General features: G+C 37.2%; 1 protein-coding gene across 1 annotated transcript; it reads right to left on the reverse strand.

Annotated features, from left to right (window-relative positions):
• Positions 1 to 6574: 6574 nt before the first annotated feature.
• LOC142160475 (keratin, type I cytoskeletal 42-like) lies at positions 6575 to 10175 on the reverse strand. Its single transcript, XM_075215356.1, has 6 exons — positions 9951 to 10175; positions 8929 to 9011; positions 8353 to 8509; positions 8020 to 8181; positions 7067 to 7192; positions 6575 to 6799 (listed from the first exon to the last, which is right to left on the reverse strand). The coding sequence occupies exons 1-6, from the start codon at positions 10158 to 10160 to the stop codon at positions 6575 to 6577; spliced, it is 963 nt and encodes a 320-aa protein (XP_075071457.1). The 5' UTR covers positions 10161 to 10175.
• Between the last annotated feature and the right edge of the window lie 1849 nt (positions 10176 to 12024).

Below are 12024 nucleotides of genomic sequence, written 5' to 3' on the forward strand. Positions count from 1 at the left end.
TTTTTGTATATTAAATCTAAAAATGTAATAAGTGCTGTCCTTATTGCTCTCAACAAATACACAGCCTTTTATGAAGAAGATTGCTTGACCATGCTAACCCTTTAAATGTTGATGTGTGAATTGTTACTACATTTGTATTCCAAGCCTATTGTGTGCCTGCATGTACATTTGTGTCACAGAGCCTTGATGTGTTATGTATTAACACTTTGATTGCTGGTATGTGCACGGGCTAACCTGTGTGTAACAAGGAACACAGTTTACCAGTGTGGGAAGTATTAACTCTTTTAGCTATGAGAACATAAAGTGTGTGCTATTGGGTAATTCAGTCATATGTTTGCTACGGGTGGCTGGTGGCAGTGCGGAGAGTTGTGGAAGTGTGAGCCTGTGTTGGGGAGGGACCAGGTAAATCTGTAACCTTAGAGAAAGGTGAGATGCGAGATTTATGCTGGAATCCTGTGTATCCCCTTACAGTATGCTTCTAAGTCACAAGCATGTAGAGGTGAAATATAGGTGATATATTTTGTGACTGTTTGGTTATATGATAAGATATTAAATCAGGGCGTGGCTAGAGGCAGCTATCCCTGACATTCACCAACAAACCTGTGCTCTCCCCTGACTTGTGCATCCACACACCTGTGGCCTCCCCTGATTAGTGCAGACACAAATCTGTGCCCAGCCCAGACTTGTTCACCCAAACACATTGCCTTCTTCTGACTCATGCACCCTCCTTCATGTGCCCTACCCTGACTTGTGCACACGTACACTACTAGTTTCCTCCTCTGACTTGTGCAAACACACACCTGTCACCTCCCCAAGACTTGTGCATCCACACCCTTGCTTTCCCTGAATTGTGCAGCCTCAACCTTGTGTCCTCCCCTGTCCTGAATTGTTCACCCACATACCTGTACCCTTCTTGACTTGTGCAGCCACAAACTTGATCCCTCCCCTGACTTGTGCACCCACAAACCTGTGCCCTCCTGAAACTTGTCCACCCACGCACCTGTCCCCTTCCCTGACTTTTACACCCACAAGCCTGTGCCCCTCCCTGACAATTGCTCACATATTCCTGTGCCCTTTCCAGATTTGTGCACCCACAAGCAATAGCTTTAATGGCAAAACAATGCCTTTAAAGCCATTGCCACTTTAAATTTTTACTGCAAAGTCGCCGAATAGCGGGGAGTTGAAAAAGTCAGCATTTGGTACATTTACCCCCTAATGTTTTAATCTAGTTCTGCCTGTTAATCCAACAATGCCAAGTGCATTTTAAGCTTACATATTTTCAGCAGGGATGACAGGAAAAGTGGAGCATGAGGACCCAGTTTCGTACCATAAACAGATTGGAGACATGCGCATCAGCAGAAATCAAAGTTTATTCAAGAAATAATACGGTAGAAAAAAACATAGTAAAATAGTGACAATACAGTCCAAGAGCCAACAGTATCTGTGATACACAAGCCCAATAGAGCCTGTGAATGAGACCATTCTTGGTCTCTGTGATCACATAAATTTTAAATGGTTGTAGTATTAGGCTATAGCGCAATAACTTTTTACTGGTGGATGCTGGAAATATCCGCTGTTGTTTAATTAAATATTCTAAACATACATTATGTCAGCAAGTTGAGAAAATAAATACAGTGAAACAAGTGAAACTGTGTTTTCAATTGTGTTTCTATAGTCTTATATCAACAATTGTTTTGGTACATCCTTAAATCAAAGCATTTCTAAACCCAAGATAAATCCCTTGTCAATCAAGGAACAAGGAGTGTATTATAGATTAATATACAGGACCTGCCTAAAACACTCATATAGAATCATGAAAGTAATCCAGCTCAATAAGGTATCCTAGGTAAGGAGTAATTTATTTTCTGTAAAAATGACTTTGGTTTTGTTTTTTAACAGGATGTATTTAAACCTAGAACATCATTATGCTAGAGAGACCCAAAATACTTATTTTCTTAATATAAAACCAGTAGAATATATTTATAGGAATACATAACATATTGCTGGAGCTTATTCTGCAACCCATTGAAATAATCACTTGCTATATACCTCCATTGTCTAAATAAAGAAAGGCTACAAGATAAGTAGTGCATCTAAGAAAAGAAAAGTAAATAATAATTATATTGGTTCACACTTAGTCTTCTTATATCTGCAGCGTGATATAGATATCTATTAGCATTTGGGTTCATGGGCGTGCTCAGTGGTGTGATGTATCACTTTGTGGTGAGATCCTGGGAATAAAGAATGCAGAATGAACATAAAATTTACATCTTTATATCGCAAAAGCAAAATAATAACTACAAATCAGTCTTACATTAAATTGCAAATTAGTGAAAGGTCATCAGTCCAATCAGGATTTATGATTGGACGAGTGATGATTCAAAATGTAAAAGAAATTGCATAGAATGAATTACAATGTACGGGCAATCATATGTTTTTCATAGGCTGAAGTCGATCTTCATGCTTAGTCAAATAAAATGTGCAGCATACTACGCAAACAAGTGAAATAAAAGTGTAATTTGAAAACAAAATAAAAAAACAAACAAGGAAAACCAAAAAAAAAATATCTTTTGGACATACTTCTTGACAAAATAATTTAAATTTAGGGACTGATGTGAGTGAGGGAGCTCTGTGGACTTTGTGGAGCTTTATCAATAGCTGATGATGATAATATATGTGATTTTGACTTGACCGTTTCTCATAGTAATAAATAAAGTTGATCTCTCTCTCTCTCTCTCTCTCTCTCTCTCTCTCTCTCTCTCTCTCTCTCTCTCTCTCTCTCTGTGTATATATATATATATATATATATATATATATATATATATATATATATATACATATATATATATATATATATATATATATTACATATATATATATATATATATATATATATATATATAATATATATATATATATATATATATATATATATATATATATATATATATATATATAAAAAATACAAAATGAGATACATTCTAGAATATGACAATATGATAGCTAGAATCCGATTGGTTGCCAAGGGCAACACGTCTACTTTTCCATTTCGGAAAGGTTTTATAAACCTACCCCATAGCATTTTAAAGCAATAGATATGAAAAGCCCACATATCAAGGAAAACCAAACAATATATTTATCTCCTCGACATACTTCTTGACAAAAGAATTTAGAGACTGAAGTGGGTCTATAAATATATATTTGTATTGAACTTTCAAAGTCAAAGACAGAGAAATGCTACATAGGGGTAGATTCATCTAAATTTCTGAAAAATAAAAATGGAGTATATTCGAGAATATGGTAGCTAGAATCTGATTGGATGCTATGAGCAACACCTACACATTTCCTTTTTGGAAGGTTTGATAAACCTTCCCCATAGCATTTTAAAGCAATAGAAGTTAGAAAGTCCACTTATCCACTCACCATGTTTTCCACTTGACATGTGATTGTCTGCCAAACTACGAAACAAATCAAACCATTAGTCTATTGATGAAATACATTATTCTATCATTGGTTATGTAGTGCCCTTAGAGTGAAACACCTTTTGTGTATATCTTAAAGTATTATACAAGGAGACAATCAGCTGAGTGGGTAAGAGCTGTAAGTGTCCTAGTTAGTCAGCTACAGGGCACCTAAAGGAGAGGAGCCATTATCAGTGTTGTGCTACAGAGAGGGGCCATAGAAGTTGAAAGAAAAAAAGAGTTCAATTAACTGAAGGGACACAGAGGAGAGGAGGAGTAGAAAGGTGAAGAAGGAAAGAAATAATTAACAGAGAAAACAAGAGGGAAAACAAGACAACTAGACCAAATGGGTAGAGAGAGACAGAGATTAAAATGAGAGAAAGCGAGAGAGAGAGATCAAAGTACAGATAGAAAGAGACTTTAAGAAGATAGGAGACATAAATACATCACCCAAATAAAGGAAAGTTAAATGTCAGAGAGAATAACATAGAAAAGTGGTCAGAATTTGTTGAGAGACGGCCTGATGCTGCCAACATAAAAAGAATGTTGTTGAAGACCAATCCAACATCTAAAGGGGAAACTAAGCTTCCAATCCAGAAACCCACACCAACTGAATCATCTGGATCTAGAGACTTTAAGACAGCTGACGCATGACATGAATTCAGGATTGAGATACTAATGAGCTCACAGTAGAATTTAGAGCTGGCCAAATGTCATTTTTTAGTGTTGTTAACAGTGGTTGAAGTGGGTTAGTATAAAGCAGAATGTCAAACCACCACGTCTCCCACTGATTTGATGTTAAGGAAAGTTGTATACTCCACTCCCTAAAACTGTCTCCCTTGAATCCCTCCCGTTTGTTATTTGGACCACAGTGAGACTTCTATGAGGTGCTGCAGCCCTTCCCGGCATTGGTTGAGGGCTCTGAGACATGAAAGAAAAGACCCATCCAGTGAAGTACAACAGTTAACACAAGTGCCATGAAGAGTTAGAGGCATGACAGACCAGGTGTGCTGCATGCAGGGAGTGCTACCATGGTCAGACTATACTTATGTGCCAGTGCAGCTCAAGTATGTCCCATGCCGGGCCACATTTCCAGCATAGGTCCAGGGCAGTAGAAACATTTGATTTAAAGACAGCAGCTGAAAACACTGCACAAGGTATTGGTATTGAGGGTACAGGATAATTTAACATAATGTTATTATATTGTAAAGGCAGTGTTCATCACATAAACTAAACTGTTTGCCCTCCCTCCCAATATTAAGTCAGGTAGCTGTATTTAACAGTGATGGGAGATTTGTCTGGAAGGGAGTATATAATAGGCTTGATTTCACTTCAGCTTCATCACAAGCTGCTTTCTCTAGAGATATCACATCCCCCTCCCCTCAAAATTTTAAGTGGCCTATTTGCTGTAAAATACAGTGATCAAGTGTACGATGAGAGGTAGAAGAAATAATTTAAGTCTCTAAAGTACAACTTCCAGCAGTCACAAGTGTGTACTGATTTTCCATACTGTTACTTTAAAATTTTTGCTTTGAACTCTGGGCGTAAATATACTCATGTCCATAGTGTGCATGCACACCAAAATGTGTCTATATCTAGATTTGAACATATCTTTACCTCTGGTGAGGCAAATTGGAGGCAGGCAAGCAATAGTTGAGTACAGTTAGGGCATGTTTACATAAGTATAGGTTAATTTTCCTAGAACGGGTATCTTTTGTGAGTACTGGAGGAATGTTGTTGACACGTACAGCACTTTTTTACCTACTAATGATTGTCTTATTTTTTACCTACTAATGATTGTCTTATTGTTTATTGACCCCTGCAGCTCTCTATTCACATTACATATTTGTCTTTTCCATTTCGATTACCGCCAGAAAGAAGATTACCATTGTGTTTTAAAGGGCTAAACAACGGATATAGGTGTATATGGAAATTCAAATTTTGAATTCATTAATAACACTGTCAAGAAACTATTCTTTCTTGCGTATTTGACACCTCATTATATTATTTACCATTATATTGTGTAATGCCCCTGTCATCTCTTTGTTATCTTTATGCATAGTTATACACATTTGTACACCTGGCGCAGAAATACTGATGAGATAGGCGCAACTCAAATTTGTCACATAAATACATTTTTTGCAACCTAGTCAATACATATATGTTCCGAGCGCTAAATGACACTCTAAGCACTGAAAACAAAGAAAAAACAGTAAAGAAAGTTATGGAGAGGACTATTGCTAGTAGCAACAAAGTTCACTTTTCGAATCCACGGAGGACTTATAGAAAAGTACCTCAATAATTATAGTTGCTAATTTCAGAATCACAACCAACCTACGATCCTTAGACATTAAACAAAGTTATGGAGAGAACTACTGCCAGTGGCAACAAAGTTACTTTTCTAATCAGATTACTTTAGTTACTAATTTCAGAAACAGAAAAGGTTCTTGGGTCCTAATGAGATTTATTAAAAGAATAGTATTATTTATCACTTTTTAAGTAAATTGTAAAGTTATATAGTAAATAATATAGTTAATAAAAGAATATAGACTGCTCTTTTAGAGTCATTTAATAGATAAGTTAACAGGAGTAATTCTTATGATTTTTGACTACTTCCCTCCCTTCCAATTCCTTTACCTAAATCCCATTAATAAAGGTCAATCATTTAAAAGAGTCTAGTTCATTGGGATCTGGTTCTTGTTGGGGTCTTGGCTCTCTAAGCATAACAATGACATTCTCTCTCAGAAGCTAGGGAAAAAATAATCGCCATTTATGACCCTGACCAGACCAGCACAGTTACTTTAGTTAACTAGTCCATTAAAATTTCTATACCGAGGATAAAGCAATTTGTTGTACATTTCATATTCTAAACTCCAATATCTTTTCATCTATAACACATGACATGTAAAAGTTGTAAAGGTTTCATCTAACAATTTTATGGTCGTCGTCATTCTTAAGTGAAGGAAGCCATAATTTAGCTATTCAGTGAGCACTTATTAAGCTTGCTAAAAAACTGAGAAGTTTTTTAGTAAGCTTAATAAATGCTCATTTTAATGGAAATTTTAATCCAGCATTACTGAACTGAATGACAGCTGTATAATACATTGCTGAACTTACTGGATGTCATGTCCATCCAAGAGGCGTTTGTAGGTGGCGATCTCCATCTCCAGGTGGGTCTTCTGATCCATCAGGATCTTGTACTCATAGTTCTGACGTTCCAGATCAGATCTGATTTGAGCCAGCTGAGACTCCACATTATCGATCATAGCTTGTAACTGGGCGATTTGGGAACCATAAGTAGCTTGTGTCTCTGCCAAAGTGCATTCCAGGGCTGAAGTCTATATTTGAGAATTTGACAATAACATAAAATAATGTATACAGAGAGCATGCAATGGACAATGGGTAATTTTTTTGCATCATTAAATGTTATTAACTATGGAGTTATTTGAGATAGGCCAACTGAAATATATCCACCAAATTGTGGTTTTCAAGCTCACTTTTAAATGTTAGCCTCAACAGACATTTGTTACATGCCTTCGCATCAGTACGTAATAGAAGACAAGGGAAAACAGCTAATTTTTAGAATTTCAACCATTTGTCTATACCATGCTCAGCTGGCTCTGCAGTTCAATTTCCAGCATCTGGACACAGCGCTTCAGCTCAATGACCTCGGTTTGCACAGACTGGAGTTGCTGTGAGCCTGAAGCCACCTGACGATTTAGCTCTTCACTCTGCCAATACAATAAAAAGTATTACAAATACAATGGATGGATGCTGTTAATAGAATGACCAATTTCCTTAGTGGTGCTTTGACAAAAGTAAAACCTGCTTTTTGTTTTCCTGTCTGAATATGCTGAAGAAACTGACTACTTTAATTTTTCCCAATGAAGCCAAGTATTGTTTTGTCATATGTACCAGGCATATATTTATGCTCACAATGGTGCTTAATGGCATCAGGAACAGAAACTAGAACCGTATCAAAGAAGTGGAGCAAGTGTGACCTCTTTGCAGTACTGTTAGTATGATGCGGGTGACATACTCTATGTTTCAATGAACTCAGGAAGATGTTCTCTAGAATACTTTGAGTATGATGTTTGAAACTCTACCGTTCATGTGAGAGGCTCATTGCATATTTTAATGAAAATGTAGCCTCAGAAGTACTGTTTTGAGTCGGTCAATAAGCTGGGGGCATTGTTTGCATATCACTCATAGATCTTATTCTCCAGCTGGGCATAATAGAGAATCATGAGAGTTTTTGTTGGTGATATGGCATGAAAAGGTGTGTGGACTGGGGGGTCTATTACTCAAAAAAAAAACCAGGACCCATCACTGTATGGGTTAAGTTAATAGCATTAAATATGACAAATGCAATGCACGTTCAAGGAGTTAGGGTATTTCATTCTCAACATTTTGTGCAACTAACACTTGTTCTGCTATTCCTGTTTTTTATTTGTTTAATCCACTATAGGTTTTTCAATTGATGTTTTTTTTTGTCTAATCTTCTACTTCATTTAAAATAGCAATATATGGAATTATATTGAAACCAATTGTATTCTACCCTTTGTCTGAAAATATCATCAGCGTCTCTCAGGTTCCTCTCCATCAGGTTTTCATATTCATCCCGGATTTCAGACAGGGCTCTATTAAGGTCAATGGATGGGGCAGCATTCATTTCTACGTTGATTCTGGCTCCAAGCTGGGCACGAAGGCTGTTTACATCCTAAAGAGATGAGAAATGTATACACAATGATACATAACAATGAAAGGAATATAACACACAGATTATTTTTCCTACAATAAATGTCTGGATCCAAGAAAATCTATTTTTTGCTCTCTTATCCTTACTGAGGTCTACTTTTACATTTCTCTAGGTTTTATAACTAAACATTACCTCTTCATGATTTCTTTTCATCTCCTGCAATTCTTTCTGGAGGCTCTGAACTTGCATCTCCAGGTCACATGTCTCCTGGTTCAGTCCATCTAGCACTCTGCGCAGAGCGTTTACATCAGATTCAGCACTATTACTCATACGCTGTTCAATCTCATACCTGGAGAGTACAAAGCAGCCTTATTAATTTACTAGCTTAATAGGCAAACCCGGCACCAAGTGTATGAAAGCATTATTTAGGGTGAAGCATTGAATGTAATGTTTTTATTTTATTTGCTTTTTTTGCTTTTTTGCTTTTTAGTGCATCTTGGTTTTTACAATGCATAAAAGAGAGGTATCATCATGTTCAATCCACAATCGCACATTTAGGGTATTATCTACAAATTCCTTTTCATTTCACCTTCATAGTCAGTGTGTAAATTACTGCAAATTCTTCATCACATATATCCTACCCCTAGTCATAAAAGGGTCATCTTCCCTCTTGTAGTAAAATCTGTTTGCCTTTATATTAACTTACTAGTAAATACTGTGCACATAGCAGACATGATATAGAAAAACATGTAATAATAAAATATGTACTTGTCACGGAAGTCATCAGCAGCCAGTCTGGCATTGTCAATCTGTAGAACAATCCTGGCATTGTCTGTTGTAGCTGCAGAGATCTGTAAAATAAATGAACCCATGATACTCAATGACATGATTTAGTTACTTTGCTCAATTAGACCCTCATTTAGATCTGAACGTCCTTTTTCTTATATAAAATGCGCTTTTCCATACTGCACATGCACACAAAAATGCATTAGTAAATGTCTGCATGCAGATTCAGCCTCATCTTACAGTTATGACTTTTACATTTAGAGAGAAGGAATGGGGAAGGGAAGGGGGTCAAATATAAGCTAAGGTGGATAATACACTTTTCAGTTCACATGTATATATCTTGTGGGTGTTTGATCTCTGGTGCAAAGATGTGTTGATGATGATCATCATGAAAAGAGACCTTTGCAGTGTAAAAAAGATGAATCAATTAAATTAATAAAAAAAAACTGAGCCCCAATCTCCCACCAAAAATGATCCATGCACCATCGTTCATAGCCTGTGTTGGTTGACACTAATGCGGGGAGGATGACCAGTATGGACTCCTCCCTGCAGCAGTCGTTACCAGCACCAGGCTATGATATGCTGGGCTGGTCCCACTATACCAGGGAATCCCACTATGTTGAGTTGCATGTACCTTAAGATATGTACATCTCAGAATAAACACATGCGAGTGTGATTTTTTTCCTGCATGCTTTTTGCATCTACATTTTGGATGCAAATGAGTCTATCACTACATAAGGTCCATAGTTTTTCATTTTAGATGAGCAAGCATAAGATTAGTTTTATAGTGTTATACATATTTTTAACATGCAAATAAATATAGTTAATGCATATGTATCATTTTGTTATCTTACTGCTAAACCTATAGCTAAAATTAAAGGTTATTTTTGAATTTTCTTGTCTTAATAAAGTAAAATGTCATATGGTGCAAATTGATTACTTATTATTGCTAAATCATATCCATTTACTTTTCCCTGAAAATTAAAATTTATCTCATAGTTTACCTGGTTCTGGAGGTCTGAAATTATTTTGAAGTACTGACTGGAGTCGGGCAATGAGCTGGGGGCATTGTTTGCATACCACTCACAGATCTTCTTCTCCAGTTGGGCATTTTCATCTTCTAGAGCACTGACTTTATCCAGGTAGGATGATAAGCGATCATTCAATATCTGCATGGTTTCCTTCTCATTGATATTGAGCAGGCTATCTTTCATCCAACCACCATGGCCTCCAGAGCTGTAATGTGTAGCATGACTATGGCCTCCATGATGATTGATAGATGGGTGCTTGGAGACTGCTTTACAACTTGATCCACCATAGCCACTGAAAGCTTTGTGGTGGTCTTGATGATGGGACACATTGGATCCTCCATAATGGACTTTATGGGAGCCTCCATGATGGGAAACGTGAGAACCTCTATGATGCATCTTATGTGAATTTCCAAGATGAGATGAGCCAACATGAGAGTTATGGAAGCCGCCATGATGAGAAAGATGTGATTTCTCATGATGGATCAAATTAGATACTCCTCCGGGATGTGACAAATGGGAGCCTCCATGATGGGAATTTTGAAAACCTCCATGACACATCTTGTTGAAACTTCCATGATGGGATATATGTGATCCCTTTCCATAATGGGATCCTCCATGATGAGCTGTTGAAAAATGACTGAACACTTTGGGACAATGCCCTCCTGTGTGGTAGCCTCCTTTCAGGGCTCCAATTGAAGAATAACTGTGCTTGGTGTTATGTCTCATGGTGATGGTGGAGAGCAATGAAATTGGAAGCACAAATTACAGGATCTTAGTCTATGAATGAAGTGCTGTGTTGCCTGCTTTGGCTTTCTATTTATAGATAGAGAAAGAGGCGTTGAAGAAATCTTGACAATCTTTATGTGCTTTTGCTAGCGTCATGTATGGTACTGCATTATTGACCAATCATTTTTAGGTTGAACAACTGGAGTTTGTTTTTTATAAGGAATAGTGCTTACGTAAGGTGGAGAGGGTCCTTGTACATTTATTATTATGCAGCACATCAGACATTTCCACACCCTGATAAACTACATAAACTCTGAGTTTATTTCAAGATGAAAAGTAATGAAATTATTGTTAACATATGACAAATTTTAATACCTGAGTAATACATTTATAGGGTATGCTTTACATGCTTTTTTATGACCAGTGATTAAAGCGATGTTTTAATGAATGACTAAGGAAAACTAAAGACGAACTATATCTATCTATCTATCTATCTATCTATCTATCTATCTATCTATCTATCTATCTATCTATCTCAATGCTTATCTACATGAGTAAATGTTGTGTTGAAAGCTGTGTTTGTTAAGAGCTGGTTGCACTCACAAGCCTGTGACATTCCCTGCCTTATGCATTAACAAACGTGCTCTCCTCTGAATTGTGCACCCACACACCTGTGCCCTTCACTGTTTTGTGCACCCACACATCTGTGCCCTGCCCTGATTTTTGCTCACATAAACCTGTGCTCTTTCCTGAATTGAGCAACCAGACATGTGCCCTTCACTTACTTGTAAGCCAACAAAGATGTGCTATCCCCTGAATTGTGCACCTACACACATACCTGTACTCTTCCCTGTCATATGCAGGCACAAACCTCTGCCCTGCATTGACTTGAGCACCTGCATACCTGTGCCCATCGCTAACTTGTGCACTGTAGTGAATAGAAAGGAATTCCAGTTATAAGAATTAACAAATAATATAATTGTGGGGAATAAGGCCTAAGCAAAACTGCAGTGTAAACATTGTATATCAAATGAATCCATTGATAATTTGAGCTATTCTGTAAACTAAGGTATGAAATGTGAAGATAGAAGAACTGATGCTTGTTTATTTGGTTCTCTGTCCACCTGTGTGTTAAAAGATAACAACATCTCCTTTAGGGGAAGCTGAGCAGCTTCAAAGACCTCCCGAACACACACACAAAGACAGACAGACAGACTAGGGTCAATTTGTTAGCAGCCAATTAACCTACCAGAATGTTTTTGGAGTGTGGGAGGAAACCGGAGCACCCGGAGGAAAACCCACATAAACACGGGGAGAACAT

Source organism: Mixophyes fleayi, chromosome 6, assembly GCF_038048845.1.
Source record: "Mixophyes fleayi isolate aMixFle1 chromosome 6, aMixFle1.hap1, whole genome shotgun sequence".
NCBI lineage: Eukaryota > Metazoa > Chordata > Amphibia > Anura > Limnodynastidae > Mixophyes > Mixophyes fleayi.

What these genes read in the sequence shown, in the direction of transcription:
- LOC142160475 (XM_075215356.1), bottom strand. Translation starts at nt 10,160, where the DNA reads ATGAAAGATAGCCTGCTCAATATCAATGAGAAGGAAACCATGCAGATA. An exon ending in TGAAAAGAAATCATGAAGAG is followed by an intron (nt 8,182 to 8,352) that starts GTAATGTTTAGT and finishes TCATCTCTTTAG; the next exon opens with GATGTAAACAGCCTTCGTGC. An exon ending in ATGATATTTTCAGACAAAGG is followed by an intron (nt 7,193 to 8,019) that starts GTAGAATACAAT and finishes TTGTATTGGCAG; the next exon opens with AGTGAAGAGCTAAATCGTCA.